Raw genomic sequence first — 21,134 nt, forward strand, 5'->3', positions numbered from 1 at the left:
CACTGGATAACAGTGATATACATTCAATGACCCAGACACCTTTACCAGTGTTTACTGAAGTACAAATAAAATAAAACATGATTAATAAAAATTGGCTTCTGTTACAAAATCAATAATAATAAAAGCTTTTAATTAACTCCAGTTTCAACAGACAAGATGTTTTTTACCAGAGCATCTTTAAAAAAATAATAATAGACATTCTTAAGCATTGCATTCTTAGCAGAAAATTCTCTTAAATTTATGTAACCATGTCAATTTGCATCACTGTGTAATGATATAATTGCAGACTATTTGTATAATGAGGTCACAAATCATGAAAAATCACTGTAAACATCCTGATTTGTCTCAACTGTAAGGATGTCATGATAAAAAGAACATACATCAGTGCAAAAGACTTTTGGATTTAATGGACATTCAGAAGCAATGGACACCTCCCTCCTACCCTGCTGGTCCATTAAATCAAGGTTTTTTTTCTGCTGTAATCTCCTGGCCATCAGTTAAAAGTAAAAAAAAAAAACAGAAGGAGGAAAAAAGAAAGCTTTTGTCAAGACCTTTCAAATGTAATTTTGATAGAGTGTCCTGGTTCTGCTTCAATCACCCACTCACAATTCAAGGAGTCTTTATAATAGCCAGGCCAGCCTGGAGAAAGGATGACTCCACTGGGGGCTGCAAAATGTCCACCACATGGAGCTATAAAGAAGAAAACAACAAGTTGTTATTGTCAGCCTAGAACAGTCATCATGTTCAGATTTCTGAAATAAAAGGAAATCACATGACTGGAAAGGAAGGCTGGAAAGAAGGAACTAGTTTATCTTCAGAACTTGAGTTACAGTGAAGTATAAATCAAAGAAAGTCAGCAATAAACTATTGCAGCCATAAACTGGCATTGCAATCCTATATAACAAAATAACGAGTCTCTAGTTCAGATTTTACTACTCTCATCTTTTTTTTGGTGAGATGTCACCTTTTGTGACAAAAGGTGCCAGGTTTTGACCTTCCTCGCCAGCATTGGTCAACTCTGAACAGGATCCGTATGCAACATCGTGTCTGCCAGGACTCGTTGTTTAAGTGGACTCTTGTCTTTACCCCTCAGTGTGACTGTGATGCTCCTTGACAAAATATCCATTCCATTGTGTCCAAATGTCCATCAAGAGCTTACACGGGCCCCTTACACGGGTCTGATTTTTTTCCAATGTAGACCACCCTGTCCTTGAATGGGTGGGGGGACTGGACATTAACATTTGAATCACTATAAATCCATGTACTGCCATACACTAAATAAATAAAAAAACCACCTCTATGAAGGCAGAAAGCCTTAGTGAAGGAGTACAACAAAATTATAAGAAACCCACTTCTTCATGCTGATCTTCCTCATCTATCAATTGGCAGGCTTAAATCCAGGAAGCCCCCTCTGGCACTTGCTCAACAGCTGTCTAACAGCTTTGACATTCACACCAATGGAAAGCCAAATGGGCTGTTGAAAGCCCAGATATAGGCAGTTATATAGTTGACCCTACACAAAAGGTGCCAGGGACCTTCCTCGCCAGCATTGGTCAACTCTGAACAGGATCATACCCAACATGGTGTCTGTCAGGTCTCATTGTTTAAAAGTGGGATCTTGTCTCTACCTTTCAGTGTAACTCTGGTGCTCCTTGACAAAATATCCATCACATTGTGTCCGAATGTCCATTGAGAGCTTACACCGGCCCCATGTCTGATTTTTTTCAACATAGATCACCCTGTCCTTGAATAGTTGGGGGGACTAGACATTAACATTCTCAATTATAAGTCTATGTATGTGCCATATGCTAAATAAATAAATAACCACTCTCATCAACTCACTAATTCAGTTGAAGGCACGGTAGAAATTTTATTCATTTAAAGCATGGCCCTACCACTCAAGGATGTGTGCAACATTTTTTTTAAATTTTTTTTTTTGGTAGAGGTTTCTATGTGATTAAAAGGAAGGAGTTTTTAACTGATTAACTGAGAAACAGGAAGGAGAATGAAATATGGTCCTGTCCTACTGTCACTTCTGTAAGCTTCACATTTTTGTTGGTCTCTGCCTTTTCTCAATCCCTCCTTCCCATGATTGGTTTTTGTTTTGTTTTTGGAGGGGGAGGATTTTCAGTTTCACTTCTGAAGTATATTTTTTATACCCCATCAGAACAAACAAGCTAAACAAGCAATGTGCTTTTATAAATAAGTCATTAAATTACTATTCTACAGTATGGGGATATTGACACTGAGTCCTCTTGTATGGTTATTACAAAGACTATTCAAATTGTTGCCTAAAAGCAATGGCACTCACAACCAGTGAGCCCGATGAAAGTTGTGTTGTGCTTTTGCGATTTCTATGTGGGTCATGATGTCACATTTAAAGTGATCCTGCTTTCATCAAGATGCCCATCCCTAAAAAAATGTTTTGCTCTTAAATATTATCTCAATTTGTCAAAGCGAAATATGCAAGTCAATTATTTTAAATGCTAAAATGTGCTTCATTTGTACGGTACATTTTATAGGCTCCAACCACTTCTAATTCATCTTCCTTCATAAAATTGACAGTTTTCACATATCCTGGGATTCATCATACCCTCACACCTGTCTGAAATGAAACTGAAAAGCATTCATACTTTACAGCAATGGGGCAAGACTTTATCATTCTATCTGAAGCCCTATTTAGTTTCATGAGGCCTGAACATGGATTCCCCTCCTCCTATCATTCCCACCCACACACAGCAAAAAACAGCTAATTTCTCTAAGGGAATGTGAGTGACTCAACAGCAAGTTCTTGTGAAAAAGTTGACAGATGAATGGATTCTGAAATGGCAATAGCTCCTTTATGTATTTACAATATTACATATTAGCATTTTGGGGGGGGAAATAGCAGAGAAATCAATTTGGCTAAAGTACAATTTCTTATGGGGAAATATATTTCCATGAACCAATATCTGTAGAGGTTCTCAGTCATCCAGGTTGCCCCAAAGACGCTTTTCCAAAAGGCAACTGGACTTACTTTCTTTTTTCTTTGAAAACTGAAGAAGCTTATTGGATAAGAAGCAAAACATTTTCAAAGAAGGAAGGAAAGAAAGTCCAGTTGTCTTTTGGAAAAGCACCTTTGAGACATTTCCATGAACAGGCTGGGCAAGATAGTTTGTTGTCAGTATGCTTGAAAGATTATACAATTTAGATTTAAAAATGACCTGACATGATTATGGCTATGTGAACATATCTCTACATGTGAATGAATAAAAATGTAAGATCAAAATTGTCTGCTGCATTTTGTTCTTCACATTGATCAATGATAAGTCATAGTAGCAATTTCCTATTTAAAGTCTCCAAACTGACTTCAGTATTGAAGAGTATGAGAGTAATGTTTGAACAATATTACATTGAGGAGTAGTTGGTGTCTCCTGAATTACTCCGATTCATGTAGATTGTTTTTACCTAATTTACAGTTGCAGCACTAATGTCACTTCCTAATTGTTTACAACTAAGCTTATAAATTTGATGGAAACATTTGCTTATTGCTACTCAGCCTGGCACAGGATGGATGACACAGATTCTATGTTATGGTAGAGTGACTTTACACACACACACACACACACACACACACACACACTTTCTAAAATGTTCATTTCTATACTTTATACCTTCTGCTTATTTTCATTTCTTTTTTAAATGCTAAAATGCTGCAGTACGGAAACTGTTCCAGCCCTTTGGGCATTTGGATTACTCTTTTTTGCACCTTTTCTTTTAATATTGTTGTGAGATGTAATCAGAACTGTATACAATCTTCCAAGAGTGAATGAAACATGAATTCTCTATTATTATTCTTAACATAACATTTTCCCTTCTCCCTTGTGACTAAACATTTTCATTCAACAATCTAAGAATATCATAAAACCTTAAATATTTTTCCTCCTAATATTCATTATGATGATTTTTTGCTATTTTAATTATTGACAATTCAATTGGAAGAATGTTAATAGATTACTCTGATGTTCCATTGGCAAACACTGAAAAATATTGGTGCAATCTTTTTTTAAAAAAAATCATATTCTTTAACTACACATTCTTTAATGAGACATTTGTCAATTTTTTTTTAGATCCAGATAAGATTATTTTTTTATCCCCATTTGTTTACAAGATAAAACTTAACTTTTGCAGAAACTTTTTCTTTAGCAAGACATATATTTCCATATGCCCAATATTTTTTCTTTGTTACAAGACTTTTAACCAATTCATACAAAAAGAACTTTAAATATTAAAATGAAAATGATATATATTTTCCAATCCTCTGAAATAGAGGAATTTGTGGGACATGATAGATGATAGATAGATGATAGATGATAGATGGATGGATGGATAGATATAGATAGATATAGATAGATAGATAGATAGATAGATAGATAGATAGATAGATAGATAGATAGATAGATAGATAGATAGATAGATAGATAGATAGATAGATAGATAGATAGATAGAGTGAAATGATAGATAGATAGATAGATAGATAGATAGATAGATAGATAGATAGATAGATAGATAGATAGATAGATAGATAGATAGATAGAGTTTCCATTTGAATGTTTTAAAACCTTTCAGTTAGATAAAATGAGACCTGTTGCTATATATACCCAAATAAGATAGGATATTATTTTACTTGCATTTAATTGATTAAACATGCTATGATTGTAATTCTGAATGTTGTCAATGTTTAACTGAAGTTTATCTGACGTAGAAATAGCTTTTGCAAGAGTGAGCATTCCTGAAATCCGATCAAAACACAATTGTTCAAATATCATAATCTTAATCACATAAAATTACATTTACTGTTGTATTAAAAATAGTACTTAGTGTAGAAAAATAATTCCTAACATGATAATATGTTATTTGCTTATCAAATAAGAAATGGGGCTTCAGTAGAAATATATTTTGTATATTCCCAGGAAATGAATCTTAACTATAATGACTTCATGTAACTGAAAATATTCTACGGCTAATATGTTTAAAATGTTATAAATAATTATCTAAATCAGTCAGTTGCTATTATCCTTCAAAACAGTAACAAGCCAAAACAAAACGTTGTTGTTACGAGAAAAGAAAAGAAAAGATTTATAATGGCTTCTTCTATCGAGGAACTGAGAAAAGATTATGAGCAAGCAAAACAAAATGGTAAAGCTGGTTTGAAAGAAGCCTTCCTTTTTTTAGAAATGGCGCTTATTAACTATCAACAAACATTGCAACAGATGAAGACAGCAGAAGAAGAACAAAGAGAGGAAGCCATCTTTAATAAATCTCAGAACTCGACCAAGAGGAAGGAAGAGGAAAAAGAAGAGAAATAAAGGACTTAAGATTTAAAAAAACATTTAAGAAAGGGAAAAACAAGGTGCAAAATCAATATAAGGATGGTAAACAAAAGGGAAGAGGAATACGAGAGAAGGGAAGCCAGTAAGGCAGAGGCTAGAAGAAGGGGGCTAGAAAGGTTTGTTGGGGGAAGAAAGAAAGGGAAAAGGTGGAGAAAAGCTACAAAGTTTTGAAATTAAATGAGAAAAAAAAAGAATTTTTTTTAGGGATAAAGGATAAGTATAATTTCTTCAAAGAGATTTTGCAAGGTACATAAGATGATATTGTAGTATTGTATCAGAAATAGAAAATTTAAATGGCTTGAGAGTTGATAAGAGATTAAAATGTTGGAATGTTAATAATGATTGGTTTGAAAATATAATATGAGGGGAGATTTAGAATATTAAACTTTAATTAAAGAGTTTATTGAGATTATGGTATTGATGTTATTATAAAACTTTCATTATAGTATTTTTGTTTTTAATATTTTTAATATTTAAATCTATTGTTTAACTATGTATTTAATTGTTTTAGATGTATTATTCAGTTAGAATGTACCAAGCAAAATCGGATTGGGTATTTTAAAGATTAATTTGATTAATTTAGTGGGGAGATAGAAAGGCATCATACTCTGATTAGTGATTTCAGGAGAAATTTCTTTCTCTTTAAAAGGAATGAGACAAAGGTACAATAGAGAATGGACAAAAGATATAAATATAATGACTCAAATTAAGATGATTAATTAAGATAGAATTAAGAAGAGTGAAATATGTGGAGAAGTTAATATAGAAGACTTAGAATGGTAAATAAAATAAGTAATGATATGTAAGATGAGCATGAATATAATTGAAGTCCATGAAAAGAGAGATACCTGGGTCCAAGTTACTTTCCAAAAGATCTTTTTATGTTTTGTGTGTTGTGTGTATATGTTGTTTTTTTGGGGGAGAATTAATAAAACCTTGTAGAAATTTAGAATGAGAATAATGGTAACTAAGTCAGAAAGAAATAGATGAAATAATAATAATAAAATTGAATAAGAGTAAAGAGAAATAAAGGGAAATTGGATAAGAGGTTTTTGTATGTTTATATGGAAATGGTTTAAAACAGAATTATAGTTTATCTGACTTGTTAAATTTATAATGGAAAAAGGTTTAAACATGTAATGGATAATGATGACTTGTGTGTTTTGAAAATTAATAAAACTTGTTTAAAAAAAAAAAAAAAACGTTGTTGTTACATTAAATTGACCATGATAGGGTATAATACTAAATTAACTGAATGATTGAATACAACATTAATAGAGCACTGCTTTAATTTTAATGCTACATTTCTTTCATAAATAAACTAAGGAATATAAATGGTACCAGCTGATAAATATTTTTTTAAAATTGAAGAAGATAGTTTTATTCAGCTCAGTTATGTAACTGATAATGTTATTACCTGAAACTATGTAGGAAGTTATGGTATTTTGACATGGCTGTGTAAAAATATTTGAGGCTTTTTTTTTATTATTGACCCTGTAATCCCTTAATCTGAGGTATAGTTGGAGCAGCTGAATGGAGCTGAGCATTTACTGGCCAGATGCCCTTCCTGACACCTACACAGAGCTCACAGCAAATATTTTCTCTTTGGGCTTAGAAAGAGAAATATTTGCCACTACCTAGGATTAAATTTACAGTCTCCTGATTGTGAGGCAAGAGCTCCACTTCCAGGCCACCATGTCAGTCAGTGTAAAGATATTTGAGTATTTTAGGAAAAATAGATTTATAGACCTAGATGTTTTATTTACGACAATGAGCAAGCCGTTTCACTTGAGAAATATGGAATCTGAACAAACATATGAAAAAAGACCAGCATGTATTTCGCTTCCTGTACCAAACATTTAATATATGCAATATTTAGTAACTTAGATTATCATCCAAGATAATCATATCAGATGATATTTGCAAATATCATCATCATCATGACAAAAAAGGATTGCTGTGAAATTTACCTATTAGATTACAGATTAAGAACCAATATGCAACATACATTAACTTTAACACAAAAACTATTAAAAAGTTACAAATACCTCCACACTTAGGGATAGGTCCACTCCACATGACTTTACCATCCATCAAAACACAAGTAATTGTTTCAGTTCCTTGAGTTTTAATAAAACCATCTTCACAAATCACAGAGATAGAACTTCCCAGTTGAAAATTATCTCCAAACCGACGTGCATTGATTGGTATACCAGGATCAGGACACTCATTATGTCCAAATGCTTTAAAAAATGAAGAAGATAAGGAAGGAATAGTACAAATATTTAAAATTATCGATTATATTTCAAAGTTCTTTGATCCCAGGTTTTATATATTGAATTTTTTTTTCTTGATCTCTCTATTAATCAATATTGATTCTAACATAGATGCACTATGCTCTATAATATACCAATTTCCCCCCAATTATATTTGTTGCATAAGTTCCGCACTAGTTGATGAATACTTTCAAACATTGTTTTGACAAGTGTTTCCTAATTTCCACATTTTGGCTTTGTTTCTCCTCCACTGAAGAACTGAACTACAAAATTCAAAGGAAAAAAAAAAAGGGGGGGGGGGGAGAACCTGATTTTATATGTTTTAATTCAAGAAGTGCAAATTAGGTTAGTTGATTTTATAATTAAAATTACTTTCATTTTCTTTGTATGTGAGACTGACATTTCAGGTGATAGATGGATAGATAGATAGATAGATAGATAGATAGATAGATAGATAGATAGATAGATAGATAGATAGATAGATAGATAGATAGATAGATAGATAGACAGACAGACAGATGCTGTCCAACACCACATTGGTGTCTGCTTTAATTTGGTAATTATGTGGTAAATTCCATATTCAAAATTTAGATAAGTCCTAAATATGGCAATTGTAAGCAATTGTATTCACATACAAGCAAAGTAAATTGATAATTTTACTATTATTATTAAGTGGATGCAAAATTAAAAACACTAAACCTAAAGGCGTCATTGTAATAGTTTTGTTAACACATAAAGTTTTATATTCCAAAACAATAAATTACCATAAAATTACCCTTTAAGTAGAAACCCCTTCTTCTATTCAAATGAATGAGAAAGAGAGTCAACTGTTGACAAAGTCAAGTGGCTTGAGGGCAATAGCAATTTGTCAAACAGTTCATAATTTAAAAGCAGAACAAGAACTGTGACAATTTCTGATTCAGGTTGTATATTCTTCATCTCTCTCAGGGGAGAAAGAGAAAAGGAGGGAGAGAGAGAGAAAGGAAAAATAATCAATGTAACTCTAAAAAGCTTTTGCAGATGTCATCAGTGTTTGATGATCCACAAATATTTTCACTCACAAGAGTGATTGCTAATAAGCTAACTAGTATGGTTTTAAGAGGAGACTGACGGAGATATTAGGGATGGAATGAGATATAATTATTTATATAAGATAATGCACAAGATCCAATAGTTATTCATCGTACAATTAAAACTCCTGCATCCTTGTTTTTCCAAACAGAAAATTTAATTAAAAACTTGAAAGGTGTCATTCAAGTTTAAGAATAAAGAACTGGTATTAAAAATGAATCTTAAAAGTTCATTGGGAAAGAACACTATCTTAATTTAGGATAACATTTGTCACTCGGCAAAAATTTGGAAACATGTCAGAAACAAAACCTCGAAGTAATTTTATATAACAATCTGCTATGACATCCATCCGAGCTTATTTAAATTTAATGTTCTTCAATTACTCTTTGATAACTTAGTATTAACAGCTCTTGCCACCAGTGTCACTTTTGAAAAGGCACAAACTTATATTGTTATTAATAGCATAAAGTTGTGTATTACTTTACATTAACACAAATCTATACATTGCAATAACATTAGACATCCACTCTCTTTGCCATATTTATAAGGTGTAAGAATGTTAATATAGCTTTTTTTGATACTGTGGCTTGAAAATAAGAAGGAAATAAAGCCAAGCATTCATATCATAGGAACTCTATTTTTGATGCAGTTGTACTATAAGTAGATAGTGCAGGAAAGCAAATTAAAACAATCAAAACTTAACAAGATACACACATTTGATATAGTAGTTTCCAGCTGAAAATAGAAAGGAAGGAAGGAAAGAAGACAGGAAGGAAGGAAGGAAAGAAAGAAAGATAGCAAGAGGGAGGGAGGCAGGGAGAGAAAGGAAGGAAGGAAGGAAGGAAGGAAGGAAGGAAGGAAGGAAGGAAGGAAGGAAGACATCATAATCCTTCAATTAATTAATATGTACTGAATACTAATAGTACTAACAATCTCTCTCTCTCTCTCTCTCTCTCTCTCTCTCTCTCTCTCTCTCTCTCTCTCTCTCTCTCTCCTTCCTCCCTCCCTCCAGGGAAAAATATTAATAAATAAGGCCATGAATATAATTATTAAATACATAATAAACACATTTACTCACTGTTATAGGTGATATTAAATCCTCGGCCTGACATTGAATGATCAGCTTGAAATTCCAAGCGTAAAATGTGGCTGTTACTAGTCAGATGGGATGGCACTTCAGCTCCAGTGAATGTGCCAAGGATTGGAGAATCAGGAGAATCACCGTCTTTAATTGCAAGAAAGTCAAACTGAGATTCCAGGTCAAAATCATTGAAAGAAAGGTGAATGCGACTTCCAGGGTCTGAGATGATTGTCCAGATGCAATTCAAATTATTCCCATATCCTTCTGGGTAGTCAGGAGAAAGAACAGTTCCCATCGGCGCCGTGAAATTAGATAGGCAAGGAACTGTCAAAAGTCAGGAAAGAAATTAGAAAAGAGATAAGAACCCAATTAAAATTGACTTTCTGAGCCCTTTCTCCCAATATTTAGAATAGAATAACAGAGTTGGAAGGGACCTTGGAGGTCTTCTAGTCCAACCCCCTGCTTAGGCAGGAAACCCTGTACCACTTGAGACAAATGGTTATTCAATCTCTTCTTAGAAATTTCCAGTAGTAGAGCATTTACAATTTCTGGAGGCAAGTTGTTCCACTGATTAATTGTTCTAACTATCAGAAAATTTCTCCTTAGTTCTAAGTTGCTTCTCTCCTTGATTAGTTTCCACCCATTGCTTCTTGTCCTGCCCTAAGGAGCTTTGGAGAATAGCTTGACTCCCTCTTCTTTGTGGCAGCCCTTGAGATATTGGAACAGTGCTGTCATGTCTCCTCTGGTCTTCTCTTCACTAGACTAGCCATACCCAGTTCCGGCAACCGTTCATCATATGTTTTAGCCTCCAGTCCCCTAATGATCTTGGTTGCTCTCTGCATAAGATACAGTACAAATACTGAAAGTTTGAAGACCAAATATTGTTTGGTGAGACCATAAAAATGTTTCAAAAAAGATTTTAGTTTAAAATAGTTTTTCAGTAATATATGCATACAGTAAGTTAGAAATTATTGGAATATATTAATTTATACTCACAAATGCATATAGGTATATTTGCTGACCACTGGTTATTCTCTTGACAAACAATAGTTTTTTCTCCAATCAATTCAAATCCAAACTGGCATTCAAACCTCAATACATCATGATTGGAAAACCCATCTCCTTCTCTGATGCCATACAAAGGTGTTCCTGGATCTCCACAACTTTCTTTTTCAATTTCTGTTTTAAAAGACACAAGTTATCAATTAATAAATTAATGATACACATTTGAGGCTATCTTAAGAATATGAATTGAAATGCAAGTATCATAAGATACTGACTGTAGCACTAGCACCTCTTATCTGAAAAGTAGAAAACGGTGCAAATGAACATGCACATCCCATGAAAAAAGAAAGTGCTTTAAGATTTACATTGCCAGAATTATCATGCATGTATAAATTATCTCAATTACTACTGAAATAATTATTTTAGTTCGATCCATGATGGGTTTTCAGATAATTCATCACCTGAAATTATTAGAAGCCCCAAGATGAATTCCTATTTGTAATCAGATCTAATTACTGCATTGGATCCAATGAGCATATCAATATAAATGAAATATGATGTATCTCCAAATTAGCAACTCACATGAGATATTTCTCTTCCTCACACTACATGCTTTACTGAGCAAATTAAAGTGTGTAGTAGATGCTTTACTTTTGTTTTAGGAGAACAAGAAGACAAGAAATTCCAATGGTACAGGAAAAAGCTTTCAAGTGATTGTCCTCAAATCTATGTAAAATCATTATTAAACTAACTAGATCTCTTTATAATATAAGGAGAGGCATTAAAGGGAAATGGAAAGCAGAAAAAAAGATTGATTAGTCTGAAGCATGAGGAAAAAAAACACAGAGAAAGAAAAGAAAGAGAAGAATAAATTCTATTTTATCAATTATATTTCTCCAACAATGGGAAGGATCTACATACAACTATAATCTTATATTTTGTTCAAAATAACCTTGGCCATTTGGACAAAAAGCCACACTTTCTTTTGATATCTCTTCTTCCCACATGTATCCTGATTGCATTTTTGACATTATGATTATGATTCTCCAGTTTAACAACTGCATTTCCATGTATTTCATTCCATATATTAATAGTTGTAAAGCTAGTTGTTCTGCTAAAGGACACATTTATTCAGAGGTAATGTAGAAGTCCATTGAAATCATTAAAAAAAAAAAACACCAACTAGATGGAAACAGAAAGACCATGCTATTTCCAGCAGTCAAGATCAAGATAAGCAGGGATTAACATGAGAGAAACAATCAGAAACAATATTATAGTCAAGGAACAACCAAGAAGGGGAACCCTCCCAATGCAAGTAGAGAAAACTACTGTATATAAACAGGAAGCAAACCCCACACTCTCTAACATTGCTAATGTTACCTAGTCCAATAATAAAATGCCTGCAAGCAAACAAACAAGCTCAAGGAGCATCAAAGACTCCACTGAAGCCACTTTGAATGGGAACAGAATTAAAAGGTGTCAAGACATAATATCATCTCCCCCTCCATCTCCTCCTCCTATTCAGCAAGTTGAAAGAGAAGATACTTGACTGAATCAATTGTCTGAAGATTGCAGGCTGTCTATCCTGCTCTAAGAAAGCCATATGGGAAAATAAGAATAGTAATCAGCTATATTCCATTTATTTTGTTAAAAAGAGATATTAAGTTTCATTTTTTAAAAAAGACATCCTTCTTCCAGCTAGGTTGATAGCATGGGATCTGAGCCCTGGGGATCTGAAATTCATTTGTATAGGGATTTTTTTTTGAGCGGGGAGTAAAATTATTGAAAAATAAATAAGCAAGACAGTGGGATTCAAATTTTTTAAACTACCGATTTTGTGGGCACGGCTTGGTGGGCTTGGTGTGGCTTGCTGGGCATGGCAGGAAAAGGATACTGCAAAATCCCCATTCCCTCCCCACCCCACTAACTTGATTTCCAGCTCCATTCTCCTGTGCAGGGCAACAAAAGAAGACCCAGCCAATCAGCTGGGACTCAGGAGGCAGAGAATAGATGGGGGCAGGGCCAGTCAGAGTGGTATTTAATAACCATCACTGATGTTTGTGTAAGTCACCTAACATAAGAGACTATATTCCATGTGCATTTTCTAAATAAAATAAGCAGAAATGAATCATTCAACAGGTGTGGAGAATTGTGATAATTCAGAACTGAGTTATAGCCAGAGGAGACAAGATTCTTTGTTATTATTGCATTTTTTGTATATATATTCTTGCCAGAAAGAGTGTTGGCTAAATAATGAGGTTGGTTTGAAAACTGGTAACAAGTTGTTGGAAATATAAACTCTCCTGTCAAATTGAAAGACTGAATTAGTCTCCAATAACTTTTAAGTTTGGATCTATGTTGAAATATGGTCCTTATTGCTTCTAATCAACACTTCCTTACCAGTCTCACTTTGGCAACCAATAAGCAGTAACTGAAACCATTCACAAGAGAATTTACAAATTGTTAGCATTGGCTGTGCTGAACCAGCCAATAGCTAGAAATGTTATTTATGAGGCTGCTCAAATTTATAATTTTTAGCTGGGAATCATGGAATTATGATAATATTGGAGCTTCTGAAGGTGAGTCAGGGCCAGGAGATGTAGTTTTATATGAATTCAAAGAAACATTTTAAAATGATTTTTTTCCCCAGTTTTATTGTCTTTTATGTCTCTTAATTATTTTGAAAAGAGCTAAATCTATCAGCTTTCAAGGATCTATTGCAAATAATGGAACTAAAATTAGCTCTACTTTATTTAAAAAGGATAAGCTTGGGGAAAGCTCTTTGAAGGTACAGAAGTAGAAAAAAAGTAGAACATTTCATCTATTTAGGGGGTTCAAAGGTTAGAAGAAAAAAACGTGGAATAGACTCTGTGCATAAGTAATCAAGGTACCGAGAGTTTGGTTCACAGAAGACTGAATATTCTTCTAACATGCTGAATATTTAACGCTTATAAAAAATGTAGTGAATGGATCAATCAAATTGATTCAAGCTTTGGGAAAGGTGCTAAAATGTTATCATTTCTGTTTTGCCTTGGATAAAAAGTGATGGAAAATCTGTATATGAGGCAGCAGCGCTGACCTTCTTATCATGATAGCTCCTCAAAATCTTGGTTTATATCTCTCAATAACCCAAACAAGAATGGTAGACACAATATTTGCTGGACACAAGGAGAGTTATAATGCCTCATATTAGAAAGACATATAGGAGAAGGCTATCAATATGATGTATCACTTTTACATTTTATTTAAAATATGGTGGGAGCAAACAGTTTGATCCTAAAAAGATAACCAGGTTGAGACATGTTAGTACCAGGAGACCCCAGAAAGCCTCTGAGTTGGACACTACAGTTAACAGATAACAGATAATCAAAGTTGGAAGGTCTATCCTGGTTTATATATTTCCAACCCAAATAGCTGTTAAGTGACTTACATTCCTAACACAGAGCATTTATTTGTTGAAATTTGAAGTTGCCATTTGTTTGACCATTCTGATACATACTCACAGTCTTTTTGAAGGGTAGCAGTATTGTCTGTGGTGTTGAATAGCTTTACATCATCATCAAAGAGAATGCAGTTGCTCTTGATATGATCACAGAGGTCATTTATGTAGAGTATGAAAAGAGTTGGTCCTAGAACACTGCCTTGGGGGACACCACTGTTGACAGATACAGAATTTGATAGGACACTCCCAATTTTGATCATTTGTTGTCTGACAGGAATGCTTCTATCCAGTTATGCAGGTGTCCAGAGATACTGTAAGATTTTAGTATTAGGAGTAGTTTGTTGTGTACTACTGAATCAAAGGCTTTACAGAAGTCTATGTAGATTGTGTGTATTGCTTTCCCCTGATCGAGTTGTGTAGTCTATATGTTTTTGCAGTGTAAGAGTTGCAGATTACATGATAGTTTTTTCCTGAAACCAAATTGTTTATTAGAGGGTAGGTTGTTTGTTTCTAAGTGGAGGATGATGGATTGGTTAATAATTGATTCCATGACTTTACAGCTGATGCAGTGTAAAGAGATTGGTCTGTAATTTTCAACCAGGATGGGGTCTCCCTTTTTGAAGATGGAGATGACCATGGCTTGTGACCATAGTTTTGGCAAGGAGCTGGTCCTGAAAGATTTTTCAAAGATTATGCTTAGAGGTTCGGCTGTGGCTGTGGATAGCTTTTTTAAGAAGTAGGCACATATTCCATCCGGTCCAATAGATAGAGATGGTTTTAGATTGCATAGTGCTTTTTCAACAATGTCTTCTGTAAAATCGATATGTATTAGATCATTGTAGTTGTCTGTGGTTTGACTAGGAAATACTGGGCATGATCCATTGCTGTTTACAAATATTGAGCCAAAGAATGTGTTAAAGAGATTGGCTTTAATAGTGTCGTCGTTGCAGTCTTTACCACTAGGTCCTTTCAGGAGTGGGATGGACTTTGAGTCTTTTAGTTTGTTGTTTAAAAAATTGTAGAAAGTGTGGGTGGAATTGGTGCATAGAAGATTTTCTTCTTGTTTAATATGATAATTGGTGCATTCAGTCTTTATCTGGTGACATAAATTTTTGTATCAGCTTTTGAAGTTGGCAATGTGACCAGATTTGTTTTTCCACCAAAGTGATTTCTTTTTGGATTGGAGCTTCCTTATTGTTATGAGTAATTTGTTTTTTCTGGTTTTGGGAATTGTTATTGGTACATATAGTTTGATGATTCTTTTGACTTCAAGTAAAAATATGTTGTAATGGTCTTCAACAGTATTGCATCCAGTGAATAGAAATTGCCAATCAAGAGATGAGAGATCGTTGTTTATAAGATCATAGTTGCCTTTTTTGAAGTTATAATTGGGGATTCCGTCATTGAGAATGATTTTTGTGTGGACATATGTTGAGACAAAAGTCAATGATGTTGTGGTCACTGTTGGAAAACGGTTCTTTAATTTGTATTCTGTAAATTGAATTCAAACTATTGCAGAAGATGAGATCGAGGCAGTTGTTAAGTCTAGTATTGTTGGTTACTAGTTGTTCTAGTCCCAGATTTGTTACTGCATTGTAGAAAGTTGCATGTGTGGGTTCAGTTGTACATTCATTAAGGGTCTAGTTAATGTGAGGTAGATTGAAGTCACCAAGAAAGATAAAAGTGTGTGGGCAGGATGCTGTCCATGTTAGTAGAATATTTAGCTTGTTTGCATGTTCAATGTCATAATCAAGTGCTCTGTAACATAGTAAGAATGGAAATGTGATATTTAAGGACAGTTCACAGACAATGGTCTCAGGAATAGCAAGCTCCTGGGTAACTTCGGTGTTTTTTAGATGTAGGGACTTTTTATAGAAGATAGCAGCACCACCTCCTCTACAGATTTCACAATCTGATTAGTAAATATAATAGTTTATTACTGTGGTAATGGAGTCAGAGAGAAAGAGGAGAAATTCAGATATTTTATTTACAAGGCTTCTTGCATTGAATAGCTTGCATTTAAGGCCAGTTGTGGTTGGAATAGAGGTATTTAGGGGCATGCATGCCTAGTTTTGAGTGATGTTCGATTGGATGGGGTGGGGTGAATTTTGCTGAATGACATGGTCATTCTCACGCAAGGTTCCTGCAGTTTCAACTTCCTCTATCACTTCTTCTCTGTTTGTAAGAATTAAGTCCTGTATGGCTGTCCCTCTAGTTCCATCCTCTACCTTTTGGACAACAAAGTTGTCAGCTAGGTTGGTTAGGAATGTATCTGATTTCTCACTTGGTGCAGAATTAGTTGTCCAATTGATATCAGGATAATTGAAGTCCCCAATTACTATGCATTCTAGGAGGTTTTCATCTTTGGTTTCATGCATTTCTGCAGCAATATAGTGGTACTTTACATATAGTGCAACTCTATCTCCTCTTTTATAGGGTCTGGGTTTTTTGAACAGTTTGTATCCTTCTACCAATATGTTCCAATAATGGGGTTTATCCCACCAAGTTTCTATTATTCCAACTATATCATATCTACCTTTATGTATTCGTAGTTTGAGTTCACCCTGTTTGTTCCCCACACTTTGTATATTTGTATATAGGCAGTTGAGATCTTTATGTCCAATGCTGTGTTTACTGTCTACATAACCTGTGTTGTGCCTGACTGCCAGGGGTGGGTTTCTACCGGTTCTGTCCACCTCTATAGAACTGGTAGCTCTGAAGAGCAGCAGACATAGAACTGGTTCTATGTCTGTTGATGTTTTTGCCCACCCGCCCATCCGGTCTCTTACTTGATCTTTATTTCCTGATTTTTCAACTTCAGCTGCCGAACTAGGCACAGCTGCAGTTAAAAAAGCAGGAAAAGAGGACTGTTTCAAAGGCTGCGTCTCTGCACACAGCATGCTGATGACGATTTAGAGGCACGTGGCTCACAGCGTGCAGGGAAAATCATAAATCCCGAACCGGTAGTTAAACCTGTCGTATCCCACCCCTGCTGACTGCCCATACTTTCTTGCCACCTGTTTGATTAATGCACATGGTATGGCACTCACTATTAAATGTTTGATTTTGCTTGACAGCAAATTTGATAATCTTAGATGCACAAACATCTATGTTACATGCACTGATATCCTTATTAATTTTAGATTGCTGGGGACAGAAATGTTCTGTATCCATTAATTCTCTGTCCCCACTGTTCAGTTTAAATATTTATCCTGAAAATCTATGAATTTAACGCCAAGTAACTCAGTCCCTTTCTTTGATGTATGCAAACCATCTCTTTTGTACAGTTTTTCATTGGACCAGCTGCAGACATCATGACTCATAAAACCAAAGCCTTCCCTTTTACACCACTCCTTTAGCCACACATTAAACTCTGCTACTCACTGGCCTTTCCCTTTTTGTATATTAGTAGAACCTCTGAAAAGATAAGTCTACAGTCCATACTACTAAGTTCATATCCCATGGTCTGGAAGTCTTTCTGCAGACTGTACATCCTCTTGGGACAGATCATTTGTACCAAGATGTATAATAGCATCAACATCACAGTCCTTACTGGCATTCTTGACTATCTTAAGAATACGTCTCTTGTCTCTGCTGGTAGTAGCACCTGGCAGACACCTGACCTCTTTCAAAACCTCCGTATCCTTTCCTAAATTTACATCCCTTTACAATTGAGTCCCCAACCAGAAGGTGGCTTATCTTTTTGGATACCTTTCTCTTCTTGTGTGACTGATGTGTAATACCTGATTCATACATTTCCCTACAATGGGAATGGGGTGGGGGGGGGAAGTAACATGGCTGTCAGCATTCCAGGGAAACAAATTCCAACCTCAAAACTCTGAGACAGGCATTTTCTCAAAGTTCCATTTCATTAAAGTTGTCATACTAGCACATCTGGGAAAACCTGAATCTGAGAGTTCCGGGTTTTCCTCCAATAATTAAAATTAATAAAATTTATCCCCTGCACCCATCACTCCATCACATGGCCCAATTACCATCTGTTCCAATTTGAGACATCCCTTAAACCACTCATCATCCAGGTGCAGGAATAACATGACCTTGACTGTAAAGAACTATGTCTAACTACAAACACTTTACAAAATCCCCCCTCCCAAATTCCCAGGCACAGGAATGTGGCAGCATGGAAGCTTCTGGTGCTAATATGGCTTCCAAAGCTGACAATGGAACTATTTCTATACTGTTGCCACTCAGATGATGTTGATGTATCCCTGCAATCCTCAGAAGCTGAGAATCACTTGAGCAAGGTTTAACTTGAGCTGTCTGAGAAACATCACAAGATTCACAATTGTTCCATTCTGTGAAGAAAAAAAAATCTTAAACATTTCTTCACTATGGAGGACATCCAATCCTTTTACAACTATATGGCTTTGATAGAAATATGGCTCACAAGCCAAACATAGACAATAATTTGAGCTTGCTACTACCAAGAACACATGGGTATCTGCTTTATTTTACCTTAGAGAAAGAAGAAAAAAAAGAAATTCTGAAAGAGTGAGATTGATTTCACTGAAACTTTAAGGAATGTGTGTATGAAAGTAATGAAATGGAAGAACTTTAGATGGCAGCCTAAACAAACAAACAAAAAACAAAATAGCCCTTGAAGGAATTGTTTACACAGTTATTAGAGAGTCTCTCCCTCCCTCCCTCCCCGCCTCCCCTCTCTCTGATATTTACTCTCAGTAGCAAAGTAAAGACATTTAACATTGATAACCAATCCAAGTTAAAAGGCAGCAAAGAGAAGCTGTCAAAAGTCTGTGACCATAGCTGAAGAATTTGTTTCTTTTCTTTCTTTTATAAGTAACATGAATTATAACTAGTCCTCAGGTTATAATAACAATAGGGACTGGAATTTCTGCCATTAAGGGATGTGATTGTAAGGTAATGCTTAGCAATAGCAATACTGGCAGACCTGGTTTCCATTATAATCCCAGGGCATGAAGGTCATTAAATGGGAACAGGTGGAAGTCTCAGGTAATAGTAATAGCACTTAGACTTATGTACCACTTCATAGTGCTTTACAGCCTCTCTAAGTGGTTTACAGAGTCAGTATATTGCTCCCAACAATTAGGGTCCTCATTTTACCCACTTTGGAAGGATGGAAGGCTAAGTCAACCTTCAGTCTGGTGGGATTTGAACTGCCAAATTGCAGGTAGCTGACAGTCAGCAGAAGTAATCTGCAGTACTGCACTCTATCCACTGCCCACCAAGGCTTATAAGGTCAGGAACATAGGGGGAAGTGCAAGTGGGCACCGAGGCAGCAGGCGTGATTTACAGGGACAACATGCAGCCTTCCCTTATAGCTTTCCCATTGAGTTTGCTTGTGAGAATCCAGCAGGGAAGATTGCAAAAGGCAATCATATTGTTGTAGTTCACTGCAATGTTGTGATTGTGAATTGGGCATGCCCAGATTGTAATCATGTGACTGTGGGGATGCTGTGATGACTGCCACTTTTCAAACTAGTCAGAAGTTCCCTTATTCAGTGTAGTTTTGAATGTTTGGTGAATGAGTGGTCATAACCAGAGGTGTGACTGAGTGGTCATAACTGGAGACATGGGAGAGATTATGGGGAATCATTGGAGGGTTTTTTAATGCCTTTCCTGCCAATTTTTTGGCAAGATTTTTCATAAGTATTTTGTTCTTGTGTTCTTTCATGGATGAGATGAAATTAATGCCCCCAAATTAACCAACTAGATTCATGCCAAGTGAGGTCTAGAACTTAACATTAAGACCAAACTGCCTCTCTGAAGTGCCCACAGACAGCTCATAATAATAAAAGCAATTAACTGGACAATCTTCAATATTTATAACCTTTGTTCTAAAATTAAACAATAAAAATGCATGGAATTTATGATAACAAAATAAAATGAAACCATCTGAACCCCTCTATATCCATGTCAATTATATCTTGTTTGATTGATCATAGACAGGTTTAAATTTAATAGGAAAAAATGATTAAAATACAACTTGGAATCTATTGTTAGGTGATTTAAAGAAATTTATGCATAAATTGCAGAAACTCAGAAAGATTCCCAATATGAAATTCTAAAGCAAGTTGAAGATTATATTCATTTCTGAATAACTCACTACATCGAGGAAAGAAAGAAGAAAAAATACAAATCTACCTTCCTGTGAAATGTGAAAAAATAATGAGAAATATTATTTTCCAGGTCCATCACACAACTGCAATTTTTACAATATGTCTTATGGAGCTGTATTTCAAAGAGAAAGTAGATAGATATGTCTGAAAGGGTCCTATTTTTTTTAATTCTTCCTTAATTTGCTACAAAAAATCAGTTTAACCAGCCTTCAATGCTTCATCGTTCTAAACTAATGAGAACATCTGCAGTTATGAATCATATCCATGTCCACCTGAATGTTGTATATTGTATCTGCAACCCACATTCTATATTATATGCAGCAGATATATTTCTGACAACCAATACTGATAAATGCAGTTAATCCCAGATGCAAGCCAGGAATCTGTAAATGTAGTCATTTTTCTAGGATATTATTCCAGCAGGCCTATTTTGGAAAAAAAAAAAAAACCATCTTCTTCTATAAACTGCAATTTGAGCAAATAATTTAGAGCAAAGGCTTGGCTTATTCAGAATACAGTAATGGAATGCATCATTGCATAGTGATTGGAGTAAAAACAAATTTCAGTACAACATCACAAACAGTCCTTTCGCACAAAGTATTAATCATTCTGCCTCCATAAAAAAGGCAGACCAATAGTTGATAACCTACTAATCAAATTCCAGTCTTTGATGAAGCAACGGGATAATATCAAAGAAATCATTAAAAAGAAAAGGACACGAAGTTACCAAAACTACTTCAGAGAGCCTATATAATCCAGTTTGTTTA

General features: G+C 34.9%; 1 protein-coding gene across 1 annotated transcript in view; it reads right to left on the reverse strand.

Moving 5' to 3' along the window:
- CSMD3 (CUB and Sushi multiple domains 3) overlaps nucleotides 1–21,134 on the reverse strand; it is a 618,612-nt gene that overhangs the window by 225,024 nt on the left and 372,454 nt on the right. The window contains exons 13-16 of the mRNA XM_087962106.1: nucleotides 10,798–10,980; nucleotides 9,799–10,125; nucleotides 7,422–7,616; nucleotides 552–690 (exon numbers count right to left, since the gene is read on the reverse strand). Coding sequence (XP_087818232.1) covers nucleotides 552–690; nucleotides 7,422–7,616; nucleotides 9,799–10,125; nucleotides 10,798–10,980 — 844 coding nt within the window. The remainder of the gene's footprint in view (nucleotides 1–551; nucleotides 691–7,421; nucleotides 7,617–9,798; nucleotides 10,126–10,797; nucleotides 10,981–21,134) is intronic.

This window comes from Notechis scutatus, chromosome 3 (assembly GCF_049901735.1).
Source record: "Notechis scutatus isolate UNSWTSFEM ecotype Mainland chromosome 3, rNotScu1.2, whole genome shotgun sequence".
In the NCBI taxonomy this organism is placed as follows: domain Eukaryota; kingdom Metazoa; phylum Chordata; class Lepidosauria; order Squamata; family Elapidae; genus Notechis; species Notechis scutatus.